This window comes from Pteropus medius, unplaced genomic scaffold (assembly GCF_902729225.1).
Source record: "Pteropus medius unplaced genomic scaffold, Ma_sr-lr_union100, whole genome shotgun sequence".
NCBI classification, from domain to species: Eukaryota; Metazoa; Chordata; class Mammalia; order Chiroptera; family Pteropodidae; genus Pteropus; species Pteropus medius.
Genome location: NW_024354503.1, coordinates 1,847,103 through 1,865,512, shown reverse-complemented (window position 1 = coordinate 1,865,512; position 18,410 = coordinate 1,847,103). Strand labels below are relative to the sequence as shown.

The following is an 18,410-nucleotide window of genomic DNA, read 5'->3' as shown; positions in this document are numbered from 1 at the left end:
TCTTAATAATATAAAAGAAAACTGCAAAATGGAGCACAAATGTTAACAAAAGAAGTTTAATTATGGTGCGATCGGCCACATAACAGACTACCATGCAACCATGAAGACAACATACATCACTGACAGAGGCAACCATATTTTTTAAAGAGAAAAAGGAAGGTACAGAAAGGAGAAAAAAATAATATCCTTTTTTTTTCCTCCTATGTATAAATACAATGAACGTAAAGGAAGAGCTCTGTTTAGGACATATACTAAGACATGATTGTCCCTGGATATAAATGCTTTTTTCGCTTTCTCCTTCTGCTTATCTATATTTTATTTTTTCCTATAATAAGCAAAATCTGCATCTTTGCAATGAAGAATAACATTTAAAATTCTGACATAAAAAGGAATTGGTGGTAGTAGGGTAATGATTATACATTACGGGAAAGAGCCTATGATAAGCATATTAAGCTAAACAGAGAATTATACAGACAGCAGTAAAACATAAGCAGAAAAAAAAGAACAAAGTAACTCTGGGGACTCATAGCAAGAATTTAGTGTTGTTACTAGAGAGGTAGAAATACAGCCATGAGACAGAAGGAGTGCCCTATCTCTGATCTTAAATATTATTTAAATGTAACTGTTAGAGTTGCAGTTATAGGAAGACTATAAAAAGAATTCGGAACAAAATGACATGGTCAACAGATTAAATGCAACCAATTAAAGGAAAGTCAGAGGCCATCTCAGTGGGGATGAAAGCTTTAGTGGAAAGAAAACTGAGTTAACAGTATAACTTAAACCACGGAGCGGGACTCTAAGATTAAGGGCTTTGGAGAAGGAAGTGGAGTTGCCTCAAGTGTATCAAAGACAGGAGGCTCATCCTGGATACCTGATCTCCAGTGTCGGTCAAAAAAGTTCTCTGACTTATAATGACCTCAACCACTTGAGATAGAAACACCCCCAACTTGCCTGGGATGGTAAAATTGTTTAATGAATGTCTTTTAACTCCCAGAAAGATTCAGAATCTAACACAGAGATGGAATAAAACAAATATTATTGTCAATTTTAAGTAACGTTTAGGAATAACCTATCCTTATTTAAGTGTCTATAATATTTAAAATAATGTCATATTAAAAAATATGATAGATCAGTTTTCTGATTCCAATTTAAAATGTGTAATTCAGTAACTGATCTTAAACTTGTGGTTTTTTAACCGAAAATGTTAAGAAATATGAAGTATATAAATAATACTGTTTAAGATAAATTAAAACAGGAAATCAAAAGTTATCAGGTTTATTAAAGTATGTATATAAAAACTTGAGACTGTTTTACTTGTCAAGTCAGGCAAACTGAACTGCTTAAAATAGAAAATTGAATACATTAAATTTATAAATGCAGTTTAATATGCTGGAAAAAATTTAACACAGTTGTAAATTAGGCTGATTGGGATTAAAATCTTGCCAGCCTAAGTTAAATAAACCAGTATTAATCAAAGGACACTGGCCACCTTGAGAATGATTTGTTAAAACTATTTTAATAAAAATTTTAATAAGTTGTGCAAATAAATTTAAAGGCTTACCTACTCCAAGCTACTTATGGAAGAGAAATAAAATACGTCCATACAAAGACTTGTATACAAATACTCACAGCATCATTAATAGCTTAAAATTGGATCTCAAATATCTATCAACTCATAAATGGATAAATTATGCTATATATAGAGAATTAAATACTACTGGCAATAAAAACAAACAACTGATACACACAACAGAGATAAATCTCATGCTAAGTAAAAGAAATCAAACACTAAAGACTATACATATTGTATAATTCCATGTATATGAAATTCTAGAAAAGCAAAAGTGGAGTGACAAAAAGCAGATCTGTGATTTCCTGGGGCCAGGTGAAGGGAAGGGACTGTAAAGGGCACAGAAACTTTTTAAGTATCTTGATTATGGTGGAGGTTACATGATGATATAGTCAGCAAAATTAATCAAAAGGAAAACTTAAAATACGTAAATTCTATTGTATTATGTACTTCAATATATAGACATAAAAATAAGCTGTGAAATTTGGAAATAAAATTTAAAACTAATTTTCAACCCCAAGTAGCCATAATTGTCTTTTCTCTGCATACAAACTGCTTCCAAGGGCATATATAAAACAGAAAAATCCCTCACCTATCACAATACAGGCAGGTCATTATTTCATTTTCTCTATTTTCCAAGTTTCTAATATACCATTACTCTTATTTTTAATTCATAAAAATTTTAAAGGCCTAAGACACCATTAGAAAGCCACTGATCTCTAAACTTAACTGTTTACTATTATCTCTCCATTTCACCCTCCCAACTGAATCCAGACAGTTTCCCAAAGTGGGCAGTATAATAAATTCCATTAATGCAATGTCAACTGGCAGACAGTGAGAGAGTAACTCAAAAAGTGAAAAGTTTTAGAATTCCTGCAAAGTAAAAGGATAACTTTCTGAAAATTTCCTTTTGCTAACTGAGCTACAAATAACACAAATGACAGGTCAGAAATTAAGAGGTACAGCCACTGTTAAAACAAGAAGAAATAACACTGAGGAATTCAGTATACTGAAGAAAGTTGTTCCTTTCATTTGAAAACCTGACCACGAATGTCAATAATTATGAGCTAGATATTGGTTCACTCTCAAAATACTTTCAAATGTAGTATAAAATAATAAGCTTTATATCATAAGAAGCTACATATATTATACAAGTACATATATTATACAAAGAAACATATTAAATAGCCTTCAAATTTCAGGGAGTGATAATACAGCTAATATACTCTGCTCTCATCCAACTTTATTTCCTTCCACACCATCCACACAGGGTACTCCAAACTCCTATTTGACATTCCAGGTCTGGGACTGCCTCTTGGTCAAACATCAATCATCATGATAGTCAATCCTTCCAACTATTATTAAAAGGCAAGTTGTTTGCTAAAAAGCTAGTTTCGCAAAATTTTCCAAAAAAGACAAACCACCAGCAACTATCATAGTTATAGACCAAAACATTATAAAAGATATCAAGTTTTCACCTGCAGTATCAAAAAGTCCAAGAGTATATGGCTCTCCACCAATCATAACTGTGACTGCATAGTTGTCAAAAACCTAAAAACACAAAAATACAACACTGTTAGTATGCAAGAGGATGGTCAAAATGGGATAGAACAACGCTTAAGCTAAAGCAGTATTTCCTTCCTAAGACTCAGTCCTCTCTTAGTCCATCTTCCTTATCTAACCAACCTTGCATGAGCTAAATGCTTCTTGGAAAAAGTGACAGGGGACATTTTCTGGAGTGTCTGCTCTACCCCAGCGGCCTCAATAAAAAGCCACAGAAGACTGAGCGGTATCCCAGGAGCAGAATCCCTAGCTATGAAAAAAATCCTGTTCAAGTTTGAAATTTTTGAGACAGTAAAGTTTACCTCAATGTTCAATCTGATTTCTAAGAAATTATTTATTTCCTCACAGACCATTTCCTTTTAATCTAGAATTAAAATCTCCTAGATCCCGGAAAATCTTTTCTCCTTCATGGTTTAAAACAAGAAGAGGGTACCAACACACCCATTAGAGAGAAACAAAGGTTCTATCAAGGTACTCAAGGAAAGTGTCCAAGAAAAGGCTGGCAAATTATTTGTTATTATTTCATGAATAAAACTCATGCTACTGGGTACAAACTACATAACCTAAGGTACCTTCTTTGACTAGATGCTTTATTTGTAAACAGACTATAAAACCCATGACAAACACAATAGATACTAATATTGGTCGTACTAAGTTATTTGTGAAAATGGGAGGTAATGGTATGAGATGAAAAAAGACCCAACACTAAGTCATAGATGCTTCTGAATTAATTTACAATTGAAAAGCAATGATTTCCAACTAGGAGAAGGATATATTTTAACCTTTTAGCTATCTAACACTAATTTTCTGGTTCATGTTTTAATGGGTTAGTAGCTTGTTTAAATGTAAACAAGAAGGGAAGCAAGGGCATGTGAAAGGTGGCAGTTAAAGGAAAGACAGTTCTTGATGACAAGAACAAGTAAATGTAATGAATGCGGTTAAGCTCTCAAACCATATAGGTTATTTTCTTAAGTCATACTTAACTCTTTTGTAGAGAACCACATACAAACACATATTTAAAACACCTATGAGCCCACCTTAAACAGAACACCTAATAACAAGTCATTAAACAGACTCAGAAATGTTTATAGAAAATAATTTTAATGGAGACTGAAACACAAAAATTTTGATAGTTGCCCTTACTGTGAAATAAGATATATATATCTCTAAAAGTCTCCTGAAAATTCCTTCACATCCTCAGAACTTCTTTCATTTACAGTGGGCCAATACAAAAATATGATTTTGTATTTAATTATTCCTCCAAATTCTCCCCCTCAAAGAAACCTAATCTTTCTTCCTACAGCCTTAGCCTACCTCAATCATTTTACCTGCCTTGGGACATTACAGACTATCAATTCCAATTAAACATAACAAAGTGGGCAGTATAATAAATTCCATTATTATACTACCAAGCCTTTAACAATTCACCCTCCTAATAATGTTCATGTATCTGAAGATTAACCTAAAGTACATTTTCTTCCTTTTTACTTACAAACAATACTAATCCCATATTAATCTACATAGATGCTTTTTGCCCCTAAAATAGCTCGCTTAACAGAGATGACTGTTGCCAAGCCAGGCCAACACTACTCCCCTCCCACCACTGAATGGACATCTATGTTTAACATAATTACACCACTGAGTTGGTCAAACAACCCGGGACAAACACTGGATCCCCAAACTCACTCTTTCACGAGTGACTGTTACTCTGAATAACTCTGTCTGTCTCTCTTTCACTTCATTAAATTTGTTACTCCTATTTTTCCCTTTACTTTTCCAAGGAGGTGTTAAGATTTGTGGGAAAAAAACTCCCCAAAGCTTCTGTTGGTGTTCTCATAACAAATGCAGGTCTTCTCTGCCCCTAAAAACCAGTTTGGAGCTTCACTACTGCTAAGAGCAGCTCCTGAAGATTCTCTTCTACTATTCTCTTTTAAGGAGAATAAGTACAGACATACTACTTTCTCAGAAGTTACCAGACCCCCAAAAGCATCCTAGAGGACCTCTAAGCACTCATTAATCAAAAAAAAAAAGTCACCTCATTCCAAGATGTAGAGCATACTTCTCCAAACTGAGACCACCACTCTTTAGAATCTTGTCTATTGGAGTTTTGCCTCCCAGCACTTCTTGCAAACCCTTGTGTCACCCCTTCTGACTTTCCACTGATTTTTCAGCTGTTTAATTTTAAAGTGTATATAATTTACCCATGAGAAGTCAAGATCTTTAAAAACAGGAAACAAAGGCAGACAACAGAAAAATTTCAGTACAGAGAGTTTTCAAAAAGGTATCAAATTATAATACATTTCACTACCAGATAAATGCTTTTATACTTACAGTTGGTACATACTCAGATGGAAATTTGTTTGTTGTATAGGATATCAGGAGACATGTTTTACCAACGGCACCATCGCCTACGACAACGCACTTAATTGTCTGCATTGCTGAAACAGTTTTCTATCCACTTTAAATATTTCAAATCCGATGATGACCTACAAAGAGAATTAAAATCGTTTCTTTATTTGTACTTATATATGTATTTTTTTCTTCACCTAACAATAGGTTCACTCTTTCAGAGTAAGAACAGAACTAGCACCCCATTATTATGGCTGAAAGAACCTAAAAAGGGAAATAGTGACTTGCTCAAAGTCACAATAATAAATAAAAGTTTCTGATCCCTGGTTTTTTGACTTTGTTGGTTTTTAAAAAGTCCACAGTGATGTAAAAAGCAGCATGATTTCTTTTTATAATGAAAAAGAAGAGGCTGTTTCAGAATGAATCCCATGTACTATGCCAAGTATTGTTTTGTGACACTTCTCCTTAAGTTGTATGTGTACACGCATGCATGTGTGTATGTGTACCAGACTGCAATAAAAGCCACTGTTTTAAAGAATGGTTCATATATCCAACCCTAGAGCTATAGTTACTCAGATTATAACAATGAGCAGCAGAGCACCACCACCTCCCTGCCCCGTAACAGATGCGCAACATAAGGAACTGGACAAAGATGAGGGTGATCCATCATCTCACCAGCTGTTTTAGCACCAGGCTTCCTAGTTATTAATTCAATATTCATGGCATGAAGAGGCCAAAACCTGTATTTTCATAATGCAAAAGATTAAAGCATACTGACATAAACAGATACAATTATTTTAGCTTCTCTTACTACAGTCCTCCATTCTAAGAAGCTAACAATTACAAATGCACCAAAGATTTATTATATTTCATCAATCCTAAGATGCTTGTTTTCACATTTAAACAACTCTACAATAAGAACATGTCTTTACTGAAGGTTCCCTACAATCATTACCAGTCATTCTTTTCCACACATTTTGATATCTACAAAGTTGGGACAAATGACATCTTAGAGTCAATGAAAATTTTTAAGTTTTTTTCAGAAGAATAAAAAAAAAAAAAAAAACCCCTGTGTACCTACATTTTAAAATTAAGCCCTATTTTGATTATATTCCTGAAGGGGTTACAATTTCTTGTTGGCTAGAGCTGCCACCTTATTAAACATAAAAATGTCATAGAACCACTAATTCTAGATTAGATGTCATGCCTATAAGCTCCTACAATACCTCTCACAACTCTTAATCATGATTTATAAATGCCTGTTAACGTCTATGTGTATACATCAGGAGTGAGTAACCCACAGGAAATGCACACTCACCCTTTCCTCATCAAAACCATCTGTTTTTCTTTATTTAACCTCTTTTTATCCTTTTCCTTCTCTTTCCCCTCTAATCCACTAGAGAAGCACTCATACTAATATAACATTAAAGGTTAAAGATCTTGATCCCTAACTAATCAAACACATTGAGTATTAAATTAATTCTAGAGAACTGCTCTAGAAGAATGTCTTTTACTTAATAATAAAGACCAAAAAAACAAAAACAAAAAAAACCCCAAGGTCTTCTATAGAATTTCTTTTCAATTCAGAGTGAAGAAAAGCAGAGACAGTTCTGATCATCCTGCAGAATATTTTCCAGAGGACTACAAATCTATTTCGGGTTCAGTTCTTGTACTTTCTATTTCTCCTGACCATTAGTATGAGGTAATTTTTTACATAGAGTTTAATCATAAACACTGAATAGAAAGTAATGTTTGATCACAGTAGCAGAGACTGCTAGCTGTCTGCCAACACTTCCTCTCTTCTTTAGTAACAGAATTTTTACCTAAGCATATATCACCTAGTAAAGGCTACATTTTCTAAATTCCTTTGTAGCTAGATGTGACCATTGAGACTAAGTTTTAGCAAATGGGAGTGGACTAGCCTTAAAAACAAGGGGTAGTGTCTCCCCTATTCTAGCCTTTAGGCTGGGATGCAGACATGATGATGGAAGCTGAAGCAGTTATACTGAACCACAGACAGAAATTACATGTTAAGGATGAGTAATACAATAGGAGGGGCCAGCCCTGAAGAAACTCCCAGGACTTTTACATAAGAAATAAACTTCTCTCTCATTAACCCCTAGTATTTTGGATTTCTTTGTTACAGCAGCATAACTGAAATCCTAATTACTGTATTTCATAGACTCTAAGAAAACAATGATTTTAAAATATATCCTAAATTCAGAGGTGTTTAATGTGGGAGAAAATATTTTAGAATCAATATAATTATAGCAATATTCGGATTTATCAAGTAACTTTACAGTAAATTTGACAACTTTTGAGACTGTCTCAAAAACATCTGAGATAAATGCTGTTTTTGAGTTTTAATTGTGGTTTAAGTCAAATTATTGTCATACCTAAATATAAAGTTCCTTATCTTCATTCTGTATCTAGGACTTATAACCCATACTAATAAGCAAAAACAAGATCAACAGGCTGTTTATAAACTTTAAACTTCTAGTGAAAGAAGAGCTATCCTTTCTTGAAATTTCCATTAAAATTTCCTAGGGAATAAGAAATTGAGAACAAAAAGCTTCCATGGTTAATGCCATGAATAGGACTGCCTATTCATGGCTAAATCACAATCTTCCACAAGCTGTGATGGAGAAGGTCAGAGCTCATTTAAAATATTACCAAAGAGTCTACGGCCATGCCACCCTGAACAGGCCCAATCCTTTCTGATCTCAGAAGCTAAGCAGGGTCAGGCCTGGTTAGTACTTGGATGGTACCTAGGAAGCCCGGATGCTGTAGGTGTAAAATAATAATAACAATAACAAATAAATAAAATAAAATATTCCAAAAGAAAACTATCATTAATAACTGTATTAAAGAATTTACATCTGATTCAAGCTGAATTCCTTTTATATTATAGATATATTTGGAAATGCCATCAAAATGAACTGTCTCAAGGAGCCCATTCACAAATAGCAGATTTAGAATACAGTACTGTTTTTTGTGTGTAGTGGAAACCTGAAATGCAGTACCTCTCTATCTCTGACACCAACAAGACAATGCTAAAATGAGATCATTCTGGCCACCAGGAAACTTTCAACACTTTCAACAGGGATACAACACAATCTGTGGTAGAAGAAATCTATGATGCAAGTTTAGAGACAAAGGTAACAGTATTTCCAATTAGCGCATCAGTTTTGAAAGTGTAATTTTAAAAAGTATTTCTGCATTCTTAAGCACAAATTCATTATAACTAAATGTCAATTTTTCTAAGGAAGATCTTTAAGATTTTCCAGTGGAAGGTAATAGGTAAACAGAAGTTGTGTAAGAGAAATGTGCTCTGCATACAGTTTAGATAGATCACTAAACAAACAATATTATTTTGAGAACTTTTAGAAGTCCCTATCTTTTCTGACTAGGAAAAACAGCCCTAAGCCAATTGGGTCTTTCTTGCGTGTCTGCCTAATAAGCTGGAAAGAATATCCAAAACACATAAACTTAATACATAAAGTAATAATTTTCCTAACCTGAAGTCAGAAAAGTCTGGGTTTTAATCTCTGCTCAGAGCTTACTAGTGACCTAATCAAGTTTCTTAATTGCTTTTGTCTCCATTGTCTCATTTGTAAAACAGAACTAATTATGTCAAAACCTCGCACAGTTATTATAAAGATTAAATAATATGAAAAGAGCTGGCTCGTAGCATGTACTCAATACACATGACTCCCTCTACCAAATGTCCAACTAAATTGATCCCATCACATCTATTTTAATGCAGTGGGTCAAAATTTACATGGTACTTTCTTCTTTCTTTTCATGTTTTGCACACAGCAGGCACACCAGAAACACAGGTTAAAATGAACTGAGTATATTTGCTATTTAACTAATGACACAAAAACCAAGAAATCCACACAAATATTTCTTCACCTAAAGACTCCTCTATTATTTCATTCTGTATTTCCTGTATTATTTCTGTATTTATAGAGTAATCCCCAAAACCAAGTTATCTAATAGGTGTTAACAAAATAATTTAGGTATGAGAAGAGACCCACCACTATCTTTAAATATCAAATTAAATGCTTTTTCAGTTTATAAATCATCACTGCCTCCACGCAAACTAAGAAAAATCTGACAGTTATTACCTTTTATAATCTTTTTCCTGTTATGCCTGAATTCAACCTCTAAATAAGCAATTTCAAAATTATCACCTCAGACCACCAGAGCCAGAATTACTTTGGAATGGGTTTGTTAACAATTCAGATCCCTGGGCCTCACCCTAAATCTAATAAATCAGAATTCAACACTCCCTATGTAACTCTAATGTGCAATGAAGTTTAAGAACCACTGTCCTATATGACAGCAAGACAAGGAATACCAGTAACACAAGGATCTAAACTAAGATAAACATTACTGGCATTTTAGGTCATCTAGCAGTTTCTTAAAAGTAGAATCCGAATTATCAATCTGAACTAATTGTACCAACCAGGCATTTTACGTATTTAGTAATGAAAAACTCACACTGGATATTGAGAGATCGTAAACTAAGATACTTCAGAGGTGCTTCAATCTGAAAGTATTTTCAAATAACAGTGACAGTAGCAAACACTTATTTGGCACTTACTATGTGCCACATACTGTTCTAAACACACTACACATATTCAAACATTTCATTCTCCCAACAACCCTATGAGGTGTATATTATCCCCATTTTATAAGTAAGAAAAGCGAACTTAAGTAACTAGGCTAATATTAATGAGCCAGTAAATGGTAGAACTGAAATTTAAACCCAGGCAATCTGACTGTCAAAAGCCCCTGCTCTATAACACTGTACTATACTATCTGGCCTGGAAACTGACATTAATAAAAACAAACATGATCACTGCAAATGGAGGTGGCAAGTACATACCCATGAGAGTGCCAGGACTGGAAAGAGGAAGGCAGAAGAGGAAGCAAGAAACAGGAGTTAAGTTCATTTCCTGTTTCTTCACCCTGCAGACAACTACTGAATTTTATTGGGGAGAAAGAACACAAGAGAATAAGAATTGCTCTTCCCCTTTCTCTATAACCACAAATCTTCCATTTCTTAGGTTTCCTGACAGTTCAGCAATCTGTTGGAAACTGTGAGTCTCCTGTTAAGAGCACTGGTTCAGGAGTCAGACTGGCTCTACCACTCTAGCTACGTGACCTTAGTCAAGTTATTTAACTTCTGTGTCTCAGTATTCCTTCAAAAGATAAAAACAGTAATACCTTCCTCATAGGATAAGTTGATTAAATAAGATAATATATGTATGTAAAGTATTTAAAACAGTGCCTGGCATACAGTAAATGCTTAGTAAATGTTAGCTATTACTTCAGTGATTAAAGAAACTTTTAAGACAATATAAGTTTTAAAACATCAACAATTCCAACTCAGAAAGGAGCACATTTTTTTTCCAAAATAATTACAGTACTCATTGTTCCTACTAAAAATGAGTTAAATATAGAGCTATCATTACAAAAGTGGTCATTCCAGAGTTAAGTTCCAATTTAATTAACTATTCTACAAAGCATCTGACATGTATTATTAATAATTTCATGTATTAAAATGTCACCAGATGACCCACAAAGGGGGAGGAAGCAAGTTACCAGGGAAGAGACTCTGTTTTGCAATACGTACAATGCCATCTTCAACAACGTAGAGGAAACTAGGCCAGACATGTTTGTATATCCTGTTAACTTCCCGTTAAAACAATGTCTAATCACTATGGCAGCTAAGAGGCTATGTAGTTCCAAATACCATTTTGCTATTCAAAGTGGAAAAGTTATTTTGCACAAATAACTAAACACTTCCCTTTTTAATAATGAAGTTCATTTGCACTAGAACTTAGAATTGGGGTTAAGCAACTTAAAAGCATAAAAAATGATTCTGCCAATCACAAGAAAAATAAGTTGTAAAATAATGTATACCTTCTACACTTCTCTATACCCATCACTCCATCAGCCAGCCACACCACAACCCTTATTTCCTAGATTCTTAAATGCTTTGGGGGTCCAATGACTCTTTGAGAATCTCAGAACTAAAGTCCCTTTAGTTTTCTGGGATCCTTGAGCTCTAGATAAAGAATGAGAAGCTTTTTTTAAGAGAAATATCCCTTAATGAACTTAACCCCATCATTTTGCAGATACTCTAGTCTAAACGCAAAGGACTTGCCCCAAAGCCAGAAAGTTAACTGCGTTGTATCCTGACATTCTTTTCCAACTCTTCAAATATCTGGCACATACAGAACAAGCCACATAAAGACAGTTCTTGTTGAACATTACAATTTGTTTCCAGAGTCCTCCATAAACAGGAAATAATCTTAGAGAACTGTGGCATTTATTCAAAAAGTCAAAGCAATACATATTCTGCTCAAAGGTATTTGCCCTAATAGAACGCCAAAGCAGCTTAATATGATCAGCAGTTGCCTCAGTGTTTAATAATAAATGTACCCATTCCAATTTGAAAAAAAAAAATTGTAATTCTATAAAATATCTTTCAATTAGTAAAAAATAGACAACCTGTGTTGGAAGAGACAGTCATCCATGGATTTCTCATGCTCCTAACCATCTTGCTGGATATCTGAGAATGCAAAGGCCCTGACTGCTCTTACACAGGCCATAGCAGAGAGCTGTGTTTGCAACAAATGACCTTGAAGGGCACATCAATGTCTCCTTCTGGGACAAAGAGCAAGCTTGTTTCTCACTTGCTATTAAATAGTGGGTTCCCCAAGCTCAGTGTTCCTCTGCTGTGACACAAATTCACTGCATCTCCTGCATGGAAATTTTAGGGATAAGGAGAAGCAACACACACACAACTGATCTCCTGCTGCTGGCTGCGCCTTAATTAAATCCTTTGTCTCTCACCCAGTCTCATGTCTTCTTCCAGTATTCATAAAACAATACCAGACTAAAATATTAGCTTGTAAGGAGAGTGAAATAAAATCCAAGACCCTGTTTACTTGATTGAGCTTCATGAGAAATAATCATTTTGTTCTGAATTTTTTATGTGTAAATATAGCAATTAGATATTTCTTAAAATAATAAATTAGAAGCTAGGTAAGAACACCTGGTCTTAAATATTTTATTCGTTATCGAATTTTTTTCCTTTATAGGAAAATCCTCCTGAGAAAAAAATTTTAAGACATTTTTCCACCTTCTCACTCCCAAGCCAACCAACACATCTTCTCTAGGAGCTGACTGGTTGCTTTAATTTGTTTATGTTCCACAAATGTCTATTCTAACAGGAAATTAACGCAAATCATAATCCTATCAAGAAATATGGTTCCTCTCAGTGATCTTATAAAAATAAGAAATTATGTATTAACTTGTTTTACTTTAATAAGGCTAATAAAATTTTTAATTTTTCAAAAAGCAAACAAATCTTATTTTGTTCTCTTCTATCCTTGAATAGCTGTTAGTAACCTTACTTTCCCCCAAAACTTCTACTTATTCACCTCTAGAAGCAAGTCAGTATAGACATTTAAAGGACAAGGTCTCCATGGAACATGTCGAAGAGCCCTGTTGTTGCTTTTCTCTTGTTGATTTTTGACATGAGATTGGTGAATACTACAAATTGGCAGATAGTTCACCAAAAAAATAGTGGAAGAAACCAGAGAAACAGACTCAGGCAGAAAGTAAGTGACAACAGCACTACCACAGCTTTTGATTGTTGGAAAAATACTAGGGTTTCCCTCCACCATCCTGTATGTACTTTTCAGATGCATAAAACAAGTTTCTTTCAGTTTTTGACAAATACATACCACCTTGAATTCTTCATATATACATACAAAATGGCTGCAAAACTCCTAGTATCTCCAGCTGCCAATTAAATGCATTAACACATAAAAAGTGTTGGATGGCAAATATTAAGCACTTAAAGCATTTATTCAAATTGCTCCATCTTCTGCCACTTGTGACAGAAACTGACATTATGTTGTGAAGTCACAACCTACATTAGAAAGTTGAGAGTCAAGTCTTAAGGTTCTATGTGTCCTTGAGATGACAAAAATGAAACGAGGAAAAATGCTGACAATAGCACTCATAAAATGAAAGATTATGAATCTATGTGGTAAAAGCTGTTTTCGGCATTGCTAGACAAGTTTTTGTGTCAGCTTCATTCCTGAAAATGACTTCACTCCAAAATGTCTGATCCAGTCAGAATGCAAGTCCTTATTTTTACTATAATGATGAGTTTCCCTTCCTCAAATTGGCAAAAAGGAAAGAACGCCAGCCAGTCATTATTTCACATATGACAAGAAAATAAATAACATTTAAAAATCCAATTAGTTCATATTTAAATAAGTTATATGTTTTAAATATAATATGTCAAAACAATTTGGAAAAATTAAAAAGTGCAATAACATATAGGAGTACTAAGTGGTTGATTAGAAGAGAATGGAAATTACAATGAGCTTTTCCCTCAAAATATTCAAGACTAGTAGATTTATTCACTCATTCAACAAACCCTATTAAGCATCAAATAGGTGCAAAGCATTGTCCTACACATAGCCATATTCCAGTATGCCTGCAACAAAGTCCATGTCCTCTTGGGGCAACAATCCTAAGTAGGGAATGCCAACAATAAATAGACATCATCCCTCTCGTACCTCCCAACATAGTCTTCCTTCATTACATTACTGATAACGACACCTTTATATGCAATTTTCCCATTCTGGGAAAAATTTAGGGCAACATAATTCTATTCTCTTAATTAAGAAAGGGCAGTTTCGTGCAAAAGACCAGATAACAAAAGATAAAAGCATTTTGCTTATCCCAAATCTCAAATCTGGATTTGCCACAGTTGAGATCTAGACAGTCTGGAGGAAAATAGGATTGACATTGCTCAACCAGTTTCTTTGCATCTTACTCTGCCCATCTAATCGATTGCCAATTGCCTGTTACTATTTAAATGATCTAACATGGTTTAGTTCTTATTTCAAAGTTTATGCCTTTATTCACATCATCTCTCCAAACCATGGATGTCTGACCTTACAACTCATCCTATTTCTATGCTAACTTTCCACCCCCAAATCCCATCTTATCTGAAACTCCTTCCCTAAGTATTTCAGCTATCAAAAACTGCCTCAATTTTCTGAACTCCCATGGCGCAGCCTTACCTCTTAAATCTCATTATTTCTTACTCCTCTACTTCACTCTCCATGCTCTAGCTACTCAGGTCTCTTTATAGTTCTCAAACATGCGAGGCCCTGTCCTGCCTTCAGGTGTTCATATTTGCCAAGAATATTCCTTACCCAGTTCTAAAAGCTGCTGACTTCTTATCCTTCAGATATTAGCTCAAATCATCAACTCAAAAAATAATCCCCCTAAGCACATTATCCAGAGTAATATCCAATTCCCTCCTTCCCTACTTCTATCATATTGCCCTTTTTATTCCTTTTATAGTATGGTTTTAATCTATAATTATCTTGTTATTTGTTATATTACAGTAAGGGATACAGATAAAAAATAAGAAAATTTCTGTAAAGGCAGGGCTCTGCAGTATGTATTTCTAGAAAATAGCTCAGTACTGGGCACAGTAAATACTGAACAAGTGAATCACACTGACTACTTAATCATGCTGTTTTTATGCTAATGGGCTTGTGCTTATTCTAATATTTTAGGATCTCTGAGAGAAAAATTAGGCTTATAGTTCTTTCCCTCCCTAGTCACCTAATACAATACTGAGCATATACTTAGAGCAAGAAAAAATAAAAATTTAAAAAATTTTTAAAACCTTGTTAACTAAAGTAATAACATGAAAAAAAGCATATGATTTCTAAAGACAAGCAAATATGGGTTGCAATGTTAGTTCCACTTTAATGTGTGGGATCCTGGCAAGTTACTTCACCTCTATATCTTAATTTTCTCATCTACACAATAACATCTAACTCAAAAAAAATTGCTATAAAGAGAAATGAAGTAATGTATATAAAGCAACTAATATATCACCTGGCACAGAGTAAACGCTTAATATGGTATCTTATCCTCATCCCCAATTAAAATTTGCAAAACACAAAATGGCCCTATGATAAATATTAGAACTACTACTGTTAAATGAAAACATCTAAACACTACAAATAAGAGGAAACTCAGAAAAACCCGTGCTTCTACTTGACAGGGTTATTTGCTAACTTGATCAATCCTTTTTGAAATCCTCTCACTCTGATCTGAAAGAACAGTTTAAACTAAATTTCATCTTTGTAGCCAGAGAATTCCGAATGTTACAAAAAGGGTTGTAATCCACCTCTATTTTAAGAAGAGACAAAATAACATTACTTAATCATACAACAAACACTTATCAAGTCTCCAATATGGCCAAGGAAGACAATACAGAGTAGCAGTCAAGCACAGAAGCTTTCAAGTCAAGGAGCCCTCAGCTCATAACCCCATTCTTGAATGACTTTGAGCAAGCTATATAACCCCTTAAAGACTTTATTTCTCCATTTGTAAAACAAATAGCATTAACATCATAGGTTGTAAGAATCAGTTACTCCTCTGTAGGTAGCACTTAACACTCAAATATGAGCTCTTTTTTATCATTGTGAAATAACTCAGGTAAGCAGTCAACTGAGAATCTGATTAGGCAATCTTGTGTAGGGAACTGTGTTTATATTCTATCAAAGTGCTAACTGAAAGTCAATCATGTATCTAGAAAACAAAATGTGGTTTCAGATTAGGACATAATACACAAGACAAATTTTTGCTTTCAAAAAAATAAAAATACCAGAAACAATAAGGAACAAGGTTTCTATATATAGGCCAAAATGTAACATTCTTTGACCAGACAATTCCATTTCTAAGACTTCTCCAAGTTTGCAAAGAGGTAGGCACAAAGATATTTACCACAGCCTGGTTTGTAAGAGCAAGATTAGAGATCACATACATGTGTACCAACAGGGAACTGGTAAAATAGGTCATAATACAAAGGAATATTATTCAACTATTAAAAAGAATGAGCTATAGTGCCTGTTATAGATTGGACTGTATAAACCCTCCTCCCAAAAAACTGATGTGATGAAGTCCTAACCCCAGTACCTCAGAACTATGACTGACTGTATTTGGAGATAGGGCTTTAAAGAATTAAGGTAAAATGAGGTCATATTGGTGAGCCCTAATCTAATATCACCGGTGTCCTTATAAGGACGTTAGGACACAGAAAAGAGGAAAGACCAAATGAAGACTCTAAAAGTAGGCCATTTATAATCCAAGAAGAGAGGCCTTCAGGGGCAATTAACTCCTGTCAACACCTTGATCTTGGACTTCTAGCCTCCAGAACTGTCAGGAAATAAATTTCCATTGTTTAAATCACCCAGTATGGTACTTTCTTATGGTAGCCCTAGCAAACTAATACAGTGCCAACATGGAAGATCTCCAAAATATATTAAGTTTTAAAAAGCAAAGTGAAGAACAATGTGTATAACATGTCAACTTACATGAATTTTTAATGGAGAGAACACATATATATACTTACAGGTACAGAGACTATCTACAAAGGCACATATCTGCTAGATAACAGTGGCTGCTTCTGGGAAGGGAATATGGGTGTGTGGGACGGGTAGACTTTTCATCATATTCTCTTTTCTACTGAAGTTTTCACCATATGCATATAATATTTCCTTTAATTATAAAAACAAAACTACTAAAATGAGAAGATCTCTAAGACACATCCAACAATTAAGAATAACACCATCAGCAAACCTAGTCTAATAACTAACAAGTCCTGATAAACCAAACTCACCAAACTCACCAAAATACTCGACCTATTTCACTAGCGTAGGCATTTTTTTTTTTGGTAGTTTCTTTTCACACCACTTGTCTTAATAATCTACTTCACACCACTTGTCTTAATAATCTACTTCATCCACTTAGTATGACAATGTAAATCACTCAATTTACCAATGTATTTCAACAATTAAAACATTTGTATCCCTCTTTAAAAATAATATATACTTCAGTTAATTTATCCAAAATGAAGAAAATACCAAGAAACAATGGAATACTATAACATTAAAACAGTTAATGCAACAGAAAAAAAATGATTAAGTATCAACATACCACAAGATGAAATACTATGTACATATTAAAAGTTGTGAAGACTAATCAACATAGTAACACAATGTTATTAAAAACATATACTACCACTGTTAAAATTGTATCCTAATGTGTAAAAAAACAAATGCAAAGAGAGTTTAACAGCAGTTATGCTAGCACTCGCTCACATGTGTGTGTTAAAAAACAAGACCAAGCACCTCAGAGATCTTATACAATCTTCACTGCACCAGGACACAAGTTAGGACCTTCAGCATGTTACAATAGGCTTCTGTTCTTCCAAGAAACAACTCTATTAACTATAAAAGTCAGCAAGGTATTTAAATGCCTATTATAGTACTACAGTGGGTAAGATAGAAACTCTGTCTTCAAAGGCCTTCAAAACATTTTAGTAATTTACTGAATGCCTACTCTGTGCCAAACACTATGCTAAACAACTTGACATACATCACTTCATATATCTGATGAGTTATAAGCAGAAGAGGCTAACACGACTGCAGCAGTCTGACTGCTACAAAATTACAAGTGCTATAAACTACAAGTGCCAGATTTTCAGAAGAGTAAGAAATATGGGTGGTCTTGAAGAGAGAATAAATCTCTAGTTAGATGGAATATCAGGAGAAAGGGCACAAGCACTGCCAACCTGCAAAGTGGAAGAAACAAAACAAAAAAACTGTTTGAGTCCAAGTCATTAAAGACTGAAAGCGAGGCAGAGGAGTTTTAATTTAACCTGGAAGGCGAACAGGAGGCTATCATTTCTTTCTTATCCATGAATATCAGTTTTTTTAGGAACATCGATCTTGTACCTGTATTCTACGGTGGACCATCAAAGGTAACCAGATAAAGTAAAGGAACTAAGCTAAGAAACTACTTT

The 18,410-nt window shown here is 34.2% G+C and overlaps 1 protein-coding gene across 3 annotated transcripts in view; it reads right to left on the bottom strand.

Annotated features, from left to right (window-relative positions):
- The window catches only part of CDC42 (cell division cycle 42), a 38,946-nt gene that overhangs the window by 10,875 nt on the left and 9,661 nt on the right, over nt 1-18,410 (bottom strand). For all 3 annotated transcript variants that reach the window (XM_039854651.1, XM_039854653.1, XM_039854652.1), the window contains exons 2-3: nt 5,465-5,619; nt 3,049-3,121 (exon numbers count right to left, since the gene is read on the bottom strand). In XM_039854651.1, the coding sequence (XP_039710585.1) occupies nt 3,049-3,121; nt 5,465-5,569 (178 nt within the window). In that variant the 5' untranslated portion in view covers nt 5,570-5,619. The remainder of the gene's footprint in view (nt 1-3,048; nt 3,122-5,464; nt 5,620-18,410) is intronic.